The 19,222-nt window shown below is 38.8% G+C and overlaps 1 protein-coding gene across 1 annotated transcript; it reads right to left on the reverse strand.

Annotated features, from left to right (window-relative positions):
* Positions 1–381: 381 nt before the first annotated feature.
* On the reverse strand, positions 382–18,278 carry LOC139716530 (nicastrin-like). Its single transcript, XM_071628070.1, has 11 exons — positions 18,203–18,278; positions 13,259–13,381; positions 11,791–11,914; positions 10,474–10,604; positions 9,046–9,185; positions 7,902–8,049; positions 7,193–7,299; positions 4,995–5,156; positions 3,798–4,016; positions 3,203–3,375; positions 382–581 (listed from the first exon to the last, which is right to left on the reverse strand). Exons 1-11 carry the CDS (start codon positions 18,270–18,272, stop codon positions 398–400), a joined length of 1,581 nt encoding a protein of 526 aa, XP_071484171.1. The 5' UTR covers positions 18,273–18,278; the 3' UTR covers positions 382–397.
* Positions 18,279–19,222: the final 944 nt, after the last annotated feature.

Consider the following 19,222-nt stretch of genomic DNA (forward strand, 5'->3'; position numbering starts at 1 on the left):
GTACTAGGCACAGCTGCATATATTAATCCTCCTGTGGTTGTAATATGATACTTGTACTTCGAACAAAAGATATGTATAAAGCTGTCAGAAAAGAAGAATTCACTAGCTTCTCTTACTTTGTTATCGATGGCAAATAACAACACAACACTTACATGAACTACATGTGCAACTAAGTGCATCACACAGGTTTGTAAAACTAGACTAGTAGTTTAGATTTATAATTTTTTCGAAAAGTAGTATGAAAAAAATCATTCAAATCTTAATGGTCAATTTAACTAAGCAAATAAAGACCCTCTTGAGTTCAAAATTAACAGGAGGTTTCCAAATAGTGTTTTCTTCAATACTTAAGTGTTCTCATCAATTTTTCAAAAATTTGCATGCAAAAGGGATTGGCTGTCTAAAACAAATTCATGCCTGGCTTGGATCTACTACAAAAGACACAGAAACACTGGGTCTGCTGAATCAGATATGGGATAAAACTTACCTCTGCTACAGGGAAAATGGGCAGCTCATCTGTGTCATTGTAGTTTGTGTAGTTTAGACCAAAGACCTCTGGTAAATCCAGCCTACTGTTGTAATATCTGCAGGATATAGAAAACAACAACTTTATCAATTTTGATCGATTGCACTTCCCGCAACTGCTAACAAAGCAAAGATGTCTAGTAGATCTAGCCAGCAATTAAGAAAAAGAAGTACAACTCATGTACTAGAGAATGTCACCACAGTGTGGAGACTGCTGTACTTAGAATTCAGAATGATCTCCTTCAAGCTATGAATGTTGGGAAAATATCTCTCCTGGTCCTTTTGGACATGTCTGCAGCCTTTGATACTGTAGATCATGGAGTTCTTCTTACTCGCTTGGAAAGCCTCTTTGGTGTAACTGAAATTGCGCTTCACTGGTTCCGTTCTTATCTCACTCAGAGAACACACTTTGTGAGCATGGATGGTGCTAGCTCTGACAGATTGCCTTTGCAATATGGACTTCCTCAAGGATCTGTCCTGGGCCCAGTGCTCTTCTGCATGTACTGCTTGCCACTTGGAGATATCATCAAGAGTCATGGCCTTAGTTATCATTGCTACGCTGATGATATCCAGATATACAGCTGTATTTATCAGTGAATCCTGTCCATTCTGAAGTAATCAAGCACAGCGTATTGAGGCTGTGTTGATGAGTTGCATAAGTGGATGATTTCAAACTTTCTGAAGCTTAATGAAGGGAAGACGGAGTTTATGATCATTGGGTCTAAGCATCAAAGACCAAAGGTAAACGTCACTGGGATCAGAGTGGGTGGAGATATCATCCCTCCTTCAGATACTGCCAGGAATCTTGGAATCATTTTTGACTCTAATCTTTCCATGGAAAGCCACATCTTGGCTGTATCCAGAGCAGCTTTCTTAGCTCTCAGAAACATTGGCTTGATCCGCAAGTACATCAATAACCATGTTGCAGAACTTCTGGTGCATGCATACATCACATCGAGGCTTGACATGGGAAATTCAGTATTGTATTATCTGAATAAATCACAAATACACAGACTTCAGCGCCTGCAGAATAGCGCAGCTAGAGTTGTCACCATGTCCAGGAAGAGTACAAGCATCAACTCTCTTCTGAAAAAGCTACATTGGCTATGTGTTGAACAGAGGATTGAGTATAAGATCAGTTTGGTTGTGTACAAGGCACTGAATGGCAGTTCTCCATCATATATATGTGATCTACTAGAGCCATATGTCCCAGCAAGATAAAATCTACGTTCTGCAGACAAGTACCTGCTGGTGGAACACAGAGCACACAACTCTTGGGGAGCTCGTTCATTCCGCGTGGCTGCTGCAAAGATATGGAATGGCCTTCCACAGTCTATCCGCAGAGCTCTTACCACAGAATCTTTTAAAACAGCCCTCAAGACCCATCTCTTCAAATTGAAAAACTAGCCAATGTGTAAGAATGTATGTTTACACATTTGGAGACAATTACTTCCTGGAACTATTTCTTTTTATTCTAACTGTCATATCACAAGCGGTGCACCCATGAAATTTAAGCTGAAATTTAAGCTGAATTATGTATTTATTTTGGAGCAAGCGCCATGAGCGCCTGACTTGGCGGATACCGGCGCTATACAAGACTTCATCATCATCATCATCATGTAGTACCTGCAATATGGATAGACACAGATAACTCACCGACTGTCATCATGTTTCACTCAAAGGGAATGTTTTCCCCAAACATATACCAAATGAGGATCCAGCAATTTGGAGAGATTAGCAACACATTCAGTGAAACTTAGACAATCTGTTCAAAAGGTATAAATATTTTTAGTGCATTTTTGAGAATAACATACACTAACCTCTCTACATAGCACATCTACAGCAGTTCATGATGTCAACAGTCGTAGAATAATATCAGAAAATGTCACATGAATTTCACAAGTCCTCATTTCATGGTGAAAGGACGACATTCCATTTAACCATGTTACTGATTTGTGTAGGCAAATATTCTTCTCCTTGCCTTTATGGATGAGCTAGTTCAAGTGCTTCTTTACATGTCCTTGAAAAATGAAGTTATCTGAAAACCCCTTTATATTTTCTTTAATATCATTCTACTACCGTGATCTTGTTGTACAGTTTCTGTCTGGAGGCAGTGGTACATGAATTCAAGTGAAAACTGAATATTAACATATGTTGTTACATACACTTGTAATTGTTTGAAAGATTTTTGAATAAATTATATACAGTGTTTCAGTGATCACCCTTCATCTGCTGAATTCCCATACATATTGGGAGAAAAAATGTCCTTTAATTGCTAACAAAACAATGCACAGAATTTCACAGGACAAAATGCTTGTAAGTTAGCTGTAGGGTTCGAGCAGTAAAACTGCAAGCTATCACATCCCGTGAAACAAAGTTTATCAAACAACGATGGTATATGACTTTAAGTTAGTGAAAACTGAATATTACCATAAGGTGTTACATTCGTTAGAATGCTATTTGCACAAATTTTATGAAGTGTTTCACGAATCATCCCTCATCTTCTGAATCCTCACACATTCGGGAGAAAAGTTTCCCTTTCATCGTAACAAAACAATGCAGAGAATTTCACACAATGAAACACTCGCAAGATAGCTGTACGGCTTGAGCAGATAACACTGCAAGCTATCACACCCCGAGAAACAAAGTTTATCAAACAACTGGAGCAAAGCGAACTCACAAGTTTTGAAAGCCTCCGTCGTGGTCAGTGATGACCACGCCCGGAATGTCCGGCTGGCTTCGCAGGAACTGCTGGAAGGATGCTGGTGGGAGGGGCTGGCCCTGGCTGGCATTGGTCACCGTGGCACTGGTGGTGGCAGACATCTCTTCCAACAGCCGCAATATTTCAGATGTCTGTCACAAACAAACACACACAGACACATATGTATAGGAAATGTAAGAAGTGCCTACTCAAGGACTTAAAGGGATGGTACAGTTTTGGTTGAGATGGGGCTTCAGGTTTGTTTCTTCTGATGAGATAATGAGAAACTATGTGAAATATGAAAGAGCACACAAAACTAAGAGGAAATCAGTTTATTTGTTGAAAATCGGTTTTGAAATGGCTGAGATATTACAAAACAAAGTGGCCCTAATGAAAGGTGCTAACATACCACTTAAATCTAGTAACACACAGACTGTAACTGTCATCGATCCATCTGAAATTCGTAAAATTGAGAATATCTAAGATGTACAACAAATATAAGTCAGTAATCCTGGAATCATAGAGAATGTCAGGGGATCGAAAATCACTGACGAATATTTTCACGATAGCATACCACTTCCTTGGTGTCGTTGTACTGCTGTGACACGGGGTCTGTGTGTGCGTAAAATGAGTTTTCACTCGAGAGGGCGAGCTGCCGAAGCTCCACGAATGCCGCTATCGTCGTCAGATTGACGAGGGATGGCTGCTGCTTCTCTTCGTCTGGCTTGGCGGGAAACCGACCCAGCTCCATGTCGTACACCATCCGCGATGAGCCGATGTAGTCATAGCTCTCCTGACACGAGAAGGAAAATGGAGGAGAAGATTTTGGAATGAGTCCCAATGTTTTGTTATGTTTTGTGAGAGATGAACTGTCTGCAGCCTCTTAAGTAATCTCTGAAGCAGTTCACACTTTGGAAGATATTTTGCTTTAAGGAATTATATGTTTTCAGAGTGGTCATCAGTCAATTTTTTTCAAAATCTGAATAAGGTAAATGTTCTTCATTTTCACTTAATATCATCCAGTATTTTTTTTTCTTTTTTTTACAATCAATCTCTTAAATCACTTCAACACTTTCTATAACTGTACCTGTAATCAAGAGTCGATTAGAAGTTGAACAACCAGAATATTCAATAAAACAGACAAGCTGTTCGATCACTGGAACAAACACACATTATTTGCAAAACACCTTCCTGTGACCCTCTAAAAAATTGTCGTAATATATATGCAAAGACTACAAGGACATGTGAGTGAGTACCTACACTCATTACACAGCATTCCAGAAATATAATCAAACATAATTTTATAGGGGACTTTGGAATGAATATGCATGTAGTTTCAGTAAAGGAGGAATTTTTAGAAGAAAGTAACCCTGAGGAAAATCAGACAATCTGTGTAAAAATGAAAAAAATGTGAAAGTTTGCTTCAAACCCATGTGCCGTCATCACTGCATAAGACAGCTACACCAGTTTTTAATGTCAGTGTAGTAAAATTAAAGTAAAGAAAATAAGAGGGTGATTCCACACATTTCCATTTTTTCTAAAGCATAATGAAATAGCATTGGCATTACATCCTTCACACAGCAGAGGATATATTACCCTCAACATGTCAGTTATAGGTAAAAGGTGTGTGTACACATACATTATACTTTTTACTTGTAAAAAAATGACATTGTGTGCAATTGCCTGCACGTTTAATTTCTTAAGATCATTTTATCTCTCTTTAAATGTCATCATCTTTTTTTTTTCTTTTATTACAACAAATGCAACATACCCCTTGGAAAAAAGAAAACATGATATTGGTCATATTCTCCTTCACATCCTTGGGCAGGTCGCCGAGAGCTTTGACGGCGGCTAGCAGCGTCACGAAACCGGACACGACGGTCTCCGCTCCGGACCCAGGCAAGACCTGGTAGAACAGCGCCGTGGAATCCAGCTGACGAAAGAAGCAACAACGTATGTTATAGTATACAGTATACAAATAATTTAGGTTTATGAGTGCAATGGACAGAATATTTCCTGAGGTGAGAGATGAAATAATCCATTCAACTCAGTAATTTCATCTTTCACCGAATGAAACATTCTGTCCATTGCACGAATGAAAAACATTATCATTTATTTATACCGGTAACGACTTGAATAGATTCTTGTCATTTGATGCTATATGAATTTAGAAACAAGAGAGATTATGCTGGATCTGAGATTGAGGGAGTGCTCACTGAGCGCTTTTTATGCTAGTGCGCTGTCGTATATACACTGCAAACGCTAGCATTTTACATGTGTAATGTGCCGGGCTCTTGGCATGCAAAGTATGGCATGCGTGCAATGGAGCAAATCGTATGGATCCGAAATTGCACAGTAAATGGAGCTATGCTATGATGACCCTAACCAACTCCAGCAATAATAAATGCTAATTTCTAGAATGCAGAGGAAGAGAGGATCAAGATAGAGAAGGACATAGAGATGGAAAGGGGGAAGGAAGGAGCAAATGAAAGAGGAGGAAAGCAACAGGTTTTAGAAAAACCTTTTCAGAAAAAAACTTTTTACATTTAAAGGGTGTGTACAGTTCTGGTCGAGGTGAGGATTTAGCTTTTAACATTTTGCGAGATATTCAGAAACCACTTTATGACGTGTCAAAGAGCATGCAATTCTAAGGGGTATCAAAAGTTTATTTGATGAAAATCGGTTTTGAAGTGGCCGAGATATCCAAAAAAACAAAACAAAGAGATCCTAATAAAGTTGGGGCATGTAGTCTTTTATTATTATCACTTTTTTGGATCTCAGCAATTTAAAAACCAATTTTCATCAAATAAACGTTGAATCCTTCTTAAAATTACATGCTCTTTCATGTTTCATAAGAGGTTTCTCATTATCTCACTTAGGAATGTATAAACCATGAATCCCCACCTCAACCAGTACTGTACAGTCCCTTTAAAGCAACTCCTCACCATTTGCAGATGAAACAGAAACCTAGCATCATAGTGCTACATAATAGTTCAACAATGTGAGTTAGGAATAGAAACAACCAATGTAAAAATGTTAATCAGTACAATCAATGTTCAGTATTGTTGAATATACAAAATGTGAAGAATAGCTATATTAAAATTGTTTACAGAATAAACTGTCTACAGGTATGGTTTATTGAGAAAAATAGGGGCATCTCTTTATATTTTAGCTCAAGTTTTATCATTCTGAGTAAAGGTCTGAATTATCTACCTGTACCTTATACCAGCTTTAATATGAAATGAATCTAATTTTCAGGGTTGTAAAAGGGACACATGACCTCAAAGGCAGAGGTAGACAGAGGTAGAGACTGTGAGAGGAAAAAAAAAGGATAAGAAAAGAAATGCATAGAAACTTTTCATACAAGCAATATTTCATGTCCTGCTGATCTCAGTGTATTTCACTTGGTTAAGATTGCATGGATTGGAGTATTTCTGTGCATTGCTTAACCTTTATTGTGCCAATGAGATTAACAATTACAAAAACATACATACATACATACACCCAAACATACATACATGCATGCATACATGCATCCATACATCCCACTAAGTATGTAAGGCCATGATTTTTTATCACGGCTATTCCTCAAACACTGAACAATCTGACTGTGTTTATTTGCTTCAGCGGACTCCCATATAACGAAGTCCTCGGGACCGACAGTTTTCTTTCGTTATATCGAAATTGTGTTATAACCGACCACATAAACAACAAAATTACATAAAGTTGATAAAGTTACCGCCCAAGTTTTTACTTCATTATAAACCAGAATTTCGTTATAACCGTGTTCGTTATAACAGGAGTGCACTGTACTGATGAGGAGCAATCATCAATCAGTTGCAATACAATGTACTTTTTTGTTTGTTTGTTTGTTTGATTGTTTGTTTGTTTGTTTGATTGTTTGTTTGTTTTGTATTTCAAGCTCAAGCATTATTGCTTTGCTACTGGCTTCAGGTAAGTAATACTCACCTGTGTGGCTGCAACAATGAGGGACTTCTCTTCCAGAGGTTCACTGTTGTTTGTTGGGCGAAGTGTGGCCCAGACATTGTAGTTACCCAAGGGGTCACAGTAAAGACCTGCACGGTAAGACCATAATGGCACAACTCTACTGTATAAAAAGGTAGACATAAACTCTCATTGTTGGGCATAAGCCAATCCTGCATCTGATTTGAATATAGGGTATCATAGGCTTCATTATGATCTCACATGAAAAAGAAAATACAAATCTCTTTTTTTTCTTTGCTAAATCATTTTTTTTTTTCTTTATGACATACAGTGAAGCCTCTTTAATTTCACTATCAACTCCATTTCTTTGAAACAAACTCCCCTTTCACATTCAAAATGCTCAAAGTATAGACAAGTTCGACTCAATGCTCAAAGATCACTTACTAAATCTTTTTTTTTTTTCACTATATACAAATCACAATCTTCGTTATTATATTCTGCATTCTAATTCAACTTTTCTGTCCTGTATCAGTGGGCTTACAAATGGCCATATGAAGTGGTATGCGAATGTTATTCATTATCATTATTGTTATCATTATTGATGACTTCCCACTTTATGACGAGCTTTCTTCAACCAAAAGTGGAAGTACAAATGCATTGCAGAGTCTGGACTGGAGACTAGTAATCATGCCATGTGACTACAATCTGACTAGGGAGTAGGAGTCGGACTAACTTGTCTCCAGGTTGGTCGTGCGCTTCGTCCTCCAGATACAGGTGGGTGTGTCCTTGGCACCAAACATGAAGTCATACATCTCCCCGGCACACTGGGGGAAGGGGCGCGGAAGACCCTGGGCGTCGGGCCGGCTGAAATTGATGTAGCACTGTAGGGCGGGGTTGGTGGGGGAGAGAATGCGGTTATACGCTCTGGCTTGTCAAATTAAGAACCATATTTATATCAACCAAGACATTAAAACAAAATAATTTGCTTCATGCCTTGAAGTTCCAGTTTCCCTTTTGCAACCCTGAAGATAAGATTCCTTCCTTAAGCTGGTATACTGCAGAGGTAGGCAGTTCATACCTTTCCTCAGAATAATAAACCTGGAAACTTCTTTATGATGGACAGGGAATAAATACCATGAATTCTATGTGAAATTATTTTGACACCCCCCCCCCCCCCCCCCCCCCCCCAAAAAAAAAAAAAAGATCAACAATTATTCCTGATACAAAAGGGTTATCTTTTTCAGTGAAATGGGGAGCATAGTTTTTCACTGCTTTGTTAAAAACCCTGAGGTGTATCACTTGAAGATTTCATACACAATATTTGAAGACATTAATCTTCAACCATGCAAAAAATTGTGTGATGCTTGCAAAAGGGATATTTGACCAACAAGCGATAATTGATATACAACAACCAAAACCTTCCCTTATTTTAGATACAGTGAAACCTGTCTACAGCATCCAGAATCTACGTAAAGCGGCCACCTGCCGTATGCAACAACTACTGTAAAACACGATACATTCGCGGCATGAAATTTTCGCAAATTGGAGCCGACGGCCTTTTTCGCTGCATGATATTTTTGCAAATTATGCATTGGCATTCGATGCATTTAGTGTAGGTACGAACTTTCATATGCATTTAATTTCCCGAATCTTGGCTCTCGCAAAATTCGCGAAATTAAAATGCATGCGAACATTCCTCGTCTTACAGTAAACACAATTCCCCCCCCAAGAGAAAAGCCATGTTCACATCCCTGTCTATAGCAGCCACCTGTCTACAGCGGCCACTTTTTTCGCCTCAGTTGAGTGGCCGTTATAGACAGGTTTAACTGTATACAGTGAACAGTTGGGAGAAAATCTCCAGCAATACTCGTACTCACTTCCTTTACAGTTTCCACATCTTTGGGATTGGTGAGGGCAAACACCGGGATGCCGAAGTCCATGAAACTCATCCCGTTGCCATGGGGATTCCACGTCACCTTGGCACAATGGGCGTACTCGCTGTTGTTGGAGTACATACCTGTGAGGTTAATTTTGAGTGAAATTTCTTGAGCAAAACGTACATACAATTTAGGCAGTCATGCTTGAGAGCTTCTATATGCTGCCATGGTGCCCATTTGCATATTCCATCACACTGGTAAAAATGCTTGCCATGTACACTGCATTTAGAAAATTTGACTATGCAGTTAAAAAAAAAACAACAACAACAACAACCAAAAAGTTCTGTTAAAAGTGCCCCCTCCAGAGACTCCAACCAAAAGCACCTTCTGATCTGGAGATTCTCCCGCCTGAAACCCCTGGCAAACGGGAGACTCCAAGTTGATGTGTGCGAAGCGCGAAGTACCTAGGGTTCTAGATGCTCTCTGGTGCTATCTAAGGCTTATTTTGTCAACAAACAATAGCAATATGTAAGAAATCCTTTCCAATGGGAGACACAGAGCCAGGGTGGGAGAAATTAAATCTCAAGTGGGAGAACGGGAGATTTTGCAAAAATGGGTTTTCGGCGGAAGATCTCCTGTCAAAAACGGGAGAGTTGGAGTCTCTGCCCCTCCCCCATTCAATTCCTGCACAACACCTGGAGCTATAACAAAAAAACCTTGAAAGTGCACTCACTCATGTATTTTTACTCAGAGTATTTCCTGTTTCAAACATATATATATATATTTTTTTTCTTTTTTTAGGGAGTTCTGGGGTCCTTGCATTGAGTATAAAAATGGCCACCCTATTGATAACTCACTGACCCGAATTCACAAATGGTACAACACAGTTTTTTATGGGGCGCCAAGTATCGCATGGTCTATTTCATTACAAAATCAGTCATTTCGTAACGAAATGAACATTTGTTGACGAAATCGATGAAAAGATTTCGTAATGAAATAGGCCATGCGACACTTTGCGCTCCATATAAATTGTCCATGGTTTAAACCATGGTTTCATTTGTACCACCTTCATGAATTTGGGCAGCTGGGTTTGGTGACAAATTTGACCATGTGCTTTCAACAAGAAGAAGAAAATTTGTTGGGTCTTGGGCTTGGATTGCCCCCCACCCCCTGGGCCTCCCAGATGAGGCATGGTGTCCATTTGAAGATATTAAGATTCTATCCCCTTAGGGATGTTAACTGCCAAGTTTGGTGAAAACCTGTCACAGGGTTCTCAAGAAGAAAATGAAAATATAAAAAGTTTAAATGCATGACGGACGCCAGACGCCGCATGCTGGACGCCGGACAAAGAGTGATCGCAATAGCACACTTGAGGCTTGGACTCAGGCGAGCTAACAATAAGGAAGCAAATGAAATCAGTCAGCTTACCAAAATTATCATTGGGACAGGATTTGTCTGGTGAGAAGGGCTCCTCCTGGTCGATCATTTCTGAGGGGTTGGAGTGGTCCACCATTATCCCGCTGAGTTTCTCGGACGCAAGTAACCTCTTGACGTTGGCACTGCTCACACGAAAATAAAAATGCACATTGGGGCTTAGAGACATCAGTATTCAGTGTTATGTGTTATTTATTATCATTATTATTATTATTATTATTATTATTATTATTATTATTATCATTATTATCATTATTATTACTATTACTATTATTATCATTATTGTTATCATTATTTCATTGCATGTATTCTTTTTTTTTCGTGTACACCACAATCACAGAGCACTATGCAAGTATGGCATGAAGGAGTTACCTCATCAATATCTAAACAGAGAAGTGACGCAGTATGCTAGAATATTGATATGTGATTCACTGCTACTATAAATCGAGAGAGGGTGAAGGGAGGTAGGGGTGGAAGGACAGAAGAAATTTTGATGGAAAAAAAAGACAACCCAAGAATTCATGTGGTAGGCTTCCATGTTAACTGCCTATTATACACTTGAACAAGGTCTTAAATTAAGGTCTGAACAAGGCCTTGAATAAGATATGAAGAAAGGTCTGATGGAGACTTTTTCCAGGAATTACTTTGCAAACAGTAGCAACAGGTACGTAATTTGATTAATTAACATCCAAAGTCAACATTACATGTGACAGGCCCATGTGTCACATCGTATTAATGAATTAAAGTATATGACATCTGTATTAAAAAATAAGTCTTATCTAAAGGCATTATTTACCATTTGCACATGAAACAAAAACCCAACTTTAATGCTTCAAAATAATTCTAAAATGTGAATTAAGATAGAAGCAATCAATGTTAAAATTTTAATAAGTATAATCAATGTTAAATATTATACAAAATGTGGACAACAGTTATGATAAAATTGTTTCTAGAATAAACCAACTGTTATGGTTTATTGTGAAAAATAGTGATATCTCCTTATATTTTAGGCTTTATTGCAAAATGTTTATATGGCGGGATATTTTGTGATACAACTGAGCCATCACATATATACATACATACATACATCAATTGCCTCAATTTCTTAAATTACTGCCCCCTATGATAAGCAATGCCTTTCATGCGTATACTGGTAAAAGGGCATCTTCTTCCATAAACACTTGTAGAACTTTGCATTGAACAAGCCTGCCATCAAAAGTGAGAAATAAAAACACAGTTCACATTCCACTGTGAATGCTAATGCAGGGAACTGTGATCAGGCCTCCAATCCAGGGCCTTGTACCCACTCACATGTTAAACTGCACCGGACTCATGACAGCGATGTATGGCGTGTAGGTGCCGTTCTCCAACAGCCATTCCAGGTCGGCCTCTTCCTCGATGACATGAATGACGCCAGTGTTGCCATTGAAGTCACCTTTTTGTAAGACAGGGAACGAGGAGCATGGCATATTGATCATTCATTCCCTTTCACAAAGAACATGTATTACCAATACATGTTGATTACCAGGGAGAGTACACAAAGAAGTCATTCAGGCAAAAAAAAAAAAAAAAACAGTGGAAGAAAATGGCAACTAGTAGTGCCCTGAAATGAATTACCATTGTATGTCATGATCCAATATGCCTTTGATTTGACAACTACTAATACTAGCCCACTATACAATACTGTACATTAAAGGGATAGTACAGTATTGGTGGAGATGAGAATTGGTCTTTTAACTTTGTGCGAGATACCAAGAAAACACTTATTATGTAGTACAGAGCATACCATTTTAAGAGGAATTCAAAGTTTATTTGATGAAAATCGGGTTTGGAATGACTGAAACATCCAAAAACAAAGTAAAACAAAGCGATCGTAATAAAGTGTGGGTCCCACACTTTATTAGAATCGCCCTTTTTTAGATATCTCAGCCATTTCAAAAACAATTTTCATCAAATAAATGTTGAATTCCTCATAGAATTACATGCTCTTTCATATTTCATAAGAGGTCTCTCATTATCTCACGAAAAAACGTTAGAAACCTGAAATTAGGTCTCAACCAAAACTATATGATCCCTTTGAAACTGTTTTTCTTTTTCACAAATTTTGCTAACCACTGTTGGCCCGCGAATTTTAACATGTGAAAATGTCGCCATGCACTAAATTGCGAGAACAACATCTCACAAAAGTATCCACGACCTTCACATTCATGAAACATATCTGAATGCAAACTCAACAGCTTATACAGTACACTGCTATTGTATTTTGAATCAATAGCCTGATTATTTCATTGTTCAGACTGAAAATACACTGCTGTCGTATATATCTATTTCATTACTTTGCGTGCTTCAATTTTTGTTTCTTTCACCATGTGTGTCCACAGCTATTGCAGTGGCGTATCCAGGGGGGCGCGCACTGGATGCGCCCCCCCTTTATTTTTATTAAAACAAAAGAAACATAAAGAAATAAAATGGGAGGAGGGGTGCGTGCAGCCCCCTTTAATTTTGTAAAGGCGTCCCCTCTTTACAGAATTCCTTGATCCGCCCCTGTATGGTGTATAGAAATTTTAGTGTATGCACCGCAAGAAATAAGGAAATTTCTTGGGTAAACATTCAGTACATGCAGGCTGTCCAGAACAAAGACTTGTGGCCATGCTGTACATGTAAGATACATAAATTGTCACTTCTGTTATTGTCACGATAATTTGTGCAAAAGCAATCTACATGCATTCATTGATTGCCTGCTGTGCTGCGAAATCAGGACAAAGGTACATGTACTTACTTGTGCATCCAATCTGATGAGTTGCATTAAATCTGCGCACACACGGAGCAAAATTCTTGATGTCGTAGTAAATCATGTCATGGGTCTTCCTTGGGGTCCCCTGCCCAGCAGTTTCTGAGAGGACTGTGAAAATTGCAAATGTATCAAACGACTTTTACCTCAATGTTGATTTTGATAAATACATCAAAAACGTTTCACAAAATCCCAAAATATTACAAAATCCAACTAGAAATGTCGCTATGGCGACTGGTATGCCTCCGCCATAATGCATGATTCTCCTAATAGGTCTATAGTACATGTGGACAATGTGTGATTACATTTTCACAAAATTGGCAAAATATTAAAATGACATGTTTGTCACAAATGTATTGAATGTTTACCTTCCTTGACCTATGTTTAATTGGATGAATAGGAGAGCATGTATTTGGGATTTAAGGACTTTAACTTGACATTGACCATTTCATAAGTTTATGCACTGAGTAATTTTCAAGGTATGGAGAAAAAGCGCAATTTCTGTATTGAACAGTAAATTGTTATCATTTTCATCTGGCCTTTGATTTATAAGAGAATCACTGTCAGGCAGAACATACATAAATTCAGCATGTACTAGGTTTCAAGATAACTTGAGCCACTTCCGAGATATGGAGAAAGAAGTAAGTTCAGCACTTTCACTTGATCTTTGACCTTTTGACCTTTGACGTTCTTGGCAAAAAAAAAATCCCAGAGAATCTCTATTGGGTTATACATGCATACATCGAGTTAAAAAAAAATCCTGCTGGCATTGCATAAATATCAGGAAAATAGTAAAATTTTGAAGTATTGCCCTTGACCTTTGACCCCTGACCTTTGACCCCATGAACCCTAAATTCCCTAGATAACCACTGCCAGTCAGTAGATGCATATATACTATGTTCCATGAAGATACCTTGAACAATTTCCAAGATATAGAGAAAAAAGTGAAATTTTAACATTTTGCTTGACCTTTTGACCTTTGACCTTTTGACCTCATGACCCCAAACTTTCACCAGAGAATCTTAATTGAGTAGTACATGTATACACTAAGTTTCAAGAAAATATCTTGAGGCATTGCATAGATATGGGGGAAATAGTACAATTTTAAGCATTTGACCTTGACCTTTTGACCTTTGACCTTGAGCATGTGCACCCAAAAGTTGATAGGCACAACTTCACCCCCTAATACACATACATGCCAAGTTTCATTAGGATACCTCAAAAGGTTTTGGTAGTTACCCTGTCCACAAAATTCATTACGGACGGACGGAAGGACGGACGGACGGACGGACGGAAGGACGGACGGACGGACGGACGGAAAGACGGACGGAAGGACGGACGGACGGACGGACGGAAAGACGGACGGACGGACGGACGGACGGACAACCCGAAAACATAATGCCTCTGGCACCACTTTGTGGCGGAGGCATAAAAATATTATCACAGGATAATCCACCAAAATCCTTATGGCCTCTCCAGAATCCGGATGTGCCCTATGCGCGTTTGATATCAATGCGCCGCTCCATACATTATTGGGGCAAGTTTGCATTGGGGACGTTGCAGCACCCGGTGGCGTCTGAATTCTGGCGAATTGGCACTTGCATTCAACCCCTGTACATTTTTCTTTGGTGCTTTTGAGGATACCATCACACTCTGAGCTTGCAATAGCGCAAAAAATCTTGCAACAGAATCACAATGGCGTATTTCTTGATATTAAGCGCTTTTTCTGCGACCTCAAATTTTTAACACAGGACTAATTTGCATGCACTTTGGAAAAGTTGCGTCAATTCTGCATTTTTCACAGTGACATCTGGGATTTTGGATGAATTTTTGGAGGTGACTACAAAATGTAAGGGACTTTCCTGTTGAGAACGAATGTGTCAGTAGACCCTATATATGTGAAATTATATGATATGTGTGTGCTGTAACAACAAAATTTGCTGGCTTGTCACAAGTGATTAAAGTGTCCGAATTCTGGAGGCCGGCTGAACACTTGGGGTTTCACTCTATCTAGAATGTTTTTTATAGAATGCCCTATGATCTTGTTCAATGTTGATTGATAAATGACAAGAGTTTAGGTTCTACATCAGGATATATCTGCTCTCATCTTGGTCATAATCATTACAATAATTTCCTTATTTATGGCCAAATTTGCATCAAAATGAGCGTGATAACGTTGTTGCAGAGAAACAGAAACATGTGAACATATAGGGCTCCTGTAACATTAAGAAGTCCAACCCAAAAATAAAACTGTAGAAATCTAATGTACGATCTATGTATCAATTACAAAACTATATTTTCTACAGCAGTGGCGGATCCGGGGAGAGTGCACCAAGCGCCCCCCTTTATTTTTTGCTTTAAAAAAAAAAGAAAAAAAAGGAAGAAAAAAAAAATGGGGGGTCGTGTGACCCCCTTTGATTTTGTATTAAAAAGGCACCCCCATTCTACAAAATGCCTGGATCTGCCATTGCTGGAGTGATTTTAAAGGTTATAAACTGTGAGGCCACAAAAAACCCCGGAATACCACCAGGCCCCTGGCAGCGGTATGTATGCAGCACAACTTGGGTACAGTAGACATCTAAAAATTTAGACCTAAATAAATTTATACCACCGATGCTTTACTGTACAACTCTATCACCTTCATTGGCTTTAACATATGAATCCATTCGCCAATGTACTGTTACTAATGTTAGCCAATCACATGCAAGGTAGCATACATGTTTTAAATGGCAACTTCTGCTAGCGAACGGCGATGTTGCAATGTCTGGATACAAATTTCTGCGATCTAACCAGCAAATGCAGTTACTGTGAGTATTTTGATTGCACGTGAGAAAGTAACTCCAAATTAAATATTGCTGCAAAATATGCCATGTCATGTCAAACTTGTTTGAATGTAAACACTGAAAAAAAAAAGCTGTAAATTTATGACTATAAAATTGGGTTTATCTTCGACTGAAAGATCAGTCTGTATCTGGTCGTCGGGGAAATGTTCCACGGAGACTGCGTCTGGCGTCACGGATCCCCTCATTTTACAGACCAAAGTCAATGATGCCGGCTCCTGTAGGGATGCGCTGCCAGTGGTCGCGCACATATCAAACGCTACGATAAACCAAATTTCAGACAGCTTTTTTACATTCAAACAAGTTTGACATGACATGACACATCATGCAGCAATATTTGGGGTAAATTTCTCACACTGTACAATCAAAATACTCACAGTAACTAGGTTATAACGCAGAAATTTTATCCACATCGCAACATCTGTTAGCCAATCACATGTGAGGTACGTGTTTAAAAAAAAAAAACATATACTGTAGAAACTACCTCGCATGTGATTGGCTAACGGATTCATATGTTTCAGAGCCGTTTGAACGTGACGACGGGCTGGTTGATGTGTGTTTTAAGTCAAAAATTCTACCAAAATGTTGGATTATTCATTAATCTGGTGGGTGTAGTGCATTCTTGAAATGCTGATTTTGCTATAGAGTAAAAGCCCAAATTTTCGAACACTTAAGCTTTTTTGCAATATTTGTTCAACTCAAATAACAATCTACAAAATTATATCTATAGTAATGTATGTTAAATATATAAACCTACTTTCTCCCAATATTAATTTTGTTCAATAAATCATAAAATTTCACAGAATCCCCAAATATTGTCACCTTGTCAATTTCCCAAAATTCGGACACGCGCGCAATGTCAATACACATGCATACAAAGCCGCTGAAAAATGCGCGTGCCCCATACTTTGTTGGCGCAAGGATGCATCGGGCACATTGCGGCGCCCGTTCGTGTCTGAATTTTTTGGGACTCTGCATTTGCATTCAGCCCCTGTACATTATTCAATGTATCGGCACGTACAGAGATTTTGTTTTTCTTTTGTGTTTTTGAGGATACTATCACACTCTGAGCTTGCGATAAACGAAAAATCTCGCAACAGAACAGCGTAATTTTTCGATTTTTGGCGCTTTTTCGGCGACCCCAATTCGTTACATGGGACCTAATTCGCGCGCGCTTTGGAAAAGTTGCAGCGATTCTGTGTTTTTGACGGCAAAATTTGGGATTTCAGATGGATTTCTGGAGGTGACTTGGGCACTCTCCTGGAGTGAACGAGTGTGCCAGTATGTGAAACGATGTGATATGCGTGTGTTGTGACAGTACTATTTGCTGGATTGTGATGAGTGGTAAGTCAAGTGTCCAGATTTGGGGGGCCGGCCGAAAATTGGGGTTCTTTAATACTCTACAAGCTTAAATTTGCCGACCTGGTTAGGGCCCTGAATTAGACGCAATCGAGAAGGGTGAGGTACCTCACCAAATTTTCCATAGAGACAGTGCCGTGGTTAAGACCATCCCTACAGCGATGTATAGGCCTACTAGTACTAGAACTACCAACTTTCGTCTGTCTACAGAGGAGAGCGATAACGTCAAAAAAATAAAAGACTCCTCCGGACAGACGGATCTTTCTGTCTCACGTTAGGTTTATCATTGTTTAATTTATTTGTATGCTGTAGGCCTAGGCCAGCTAGGGCAGGCAGAGCATCAATACAGGAGCCATTACAGTAGTATGATAGCCTTCGGTCTGTATAGGAAGGGATTCCGTGAGAAGCCAGACGCAGTCTCCGCGGAACATATTCCCGACGACCAGATACAGCCCAGAATGATACAGACCGATCTTTCGGTAAACGCCAGCTGATTACACTCTGCACTACACTACAGTACTAGCTACCGACGTACAATCACAATGTATGGTACACGGTTCACTCTATAGCTTGCGCTTGTTGTTCTGTTCGACTCGAAGTTTTTGAGAGTAAATTCTGACAGTGATGTGGGAATTTCGTGCACAAGAAACAAACCAACTGAAATGAAAAGACATAAAACCATAACACCTTTTTGTAGACACCCCATTCCAGAATCTAATCCACTCTAACTCACCAGAAAACAAGAAAACTAGAGCCAACTGAAGACACCGGATACGCTGCTTTTGTCCCATGATTGTCGCCATCTTGCAGTAAAGTTCGTGAGCGAGATTTTGTTCCCCACATAATGTGCGGCATCACTTCCGGGTTTGGTGCATACTACTGTATGTAAGTATTCTAAAGCCAAGGAATGCATGGGAAAGTGAGCATGATGGGTGCCAGTCATTATGTAATCATACTGCAAGATTCCGTTCCATCTACCCAGATTTTGTTTTTCTTCTACGTAAATCTGAATATATGATTTTGATTTTATCGATAATGCTCCTTGATAATGTTATGTACTATGTACATAAGAAATAGACAATTTCTTAAATAAAGTTCTTTTTAATATCATTTAATCCGTTTTGATTTCCTTTGTATGATTTTCTGCATTATTTTCATTTTTTCCCAAAATTTGTCTTGATTTATTTTTTTTTAAAAACTGGGTTGTAAATGAAACATGATATCAGTGTCAGTAAAGTGATCTGTGCGCCTTGCACTGAGAAGAAAAATTCTAAACCTTGGATGCTTGCAATGATCAACAAGCACAACGTAGAACACAGTGTGAAATCTCTTCACATTGTCGAATTTCGAGCGTTTAAATTAAGGGGCATTCCAGATAATTTTCATAATTTCACATCATGAAGTACATAAATTTACAGCTCCATGTATAGATTTGTGTAATTTAGTGTGGTCCTTGAGTAGAGAAGCAATACAAATGTACTTTGAAAAGCTTTAAACAAATTACACTGAACAATAGGAGCCTCGCATATATTTCAGAATTGTAGCAGTTTTATTCCCATTACAATACTGTTAGCTTGCAAGTTCACCTGTGTATATATGCATGCCTTCTTCTGTTGTTCTACTTCCTTGAGCCCCAACTCATGCATTATTTCAGTGAGTCCTGGCTGCCATGTCATCATCCTTGTTCATTACAATTATTTTGTTATACATTTTGAAAAATATTTGTATTTTTCATCCTACAGGACAGTTGTTC

The sequence above is a fragment of the Diadema antillarum genome, unplaced genomic scaffold (assembly GCF_040938485.1).
Source record: "Diadema antillarum isolate AM-2024a unplaced genomic scaffold, OU_Dant_1.0 scf00000066, whole genome shotgun sequence".
NCBI classification, from domain to species: domain Eukaryota; kingdom Metazoa; phylum Echinodermata; class Echinoidea; order Diadematoida; family Diadematidae; genus Diadema; species Diadema antillarum.

What these genes read in the sequence shown, in the direction of transcription:
- LOC139716530 (XM_071628070.1), bottom strand. Translation starts at nt 18,272, where the DNA reads ATGGCGACAATCATGGGACAAAAGCAGCGTATCCGGTGTCTTCAGTTG. An exon ending in TCATTGTTGCAGCCACACAG is followed by an intron (nt 5,157 to 7,192) that starts GTGAGTATTACT and finishes TTCTTTCGTCAG; the next exon opens with CTGGATTCCACGGCGCTGTT. An exon ending in GACGGAGGCTTTCAAAACTT is followed by an intron (nt 582 to 3,202) that starts GTGAGTTCGCTT and finishes TATATCCTGCAG; the next exon opens with ATATTACAACAGTAGGCTGG.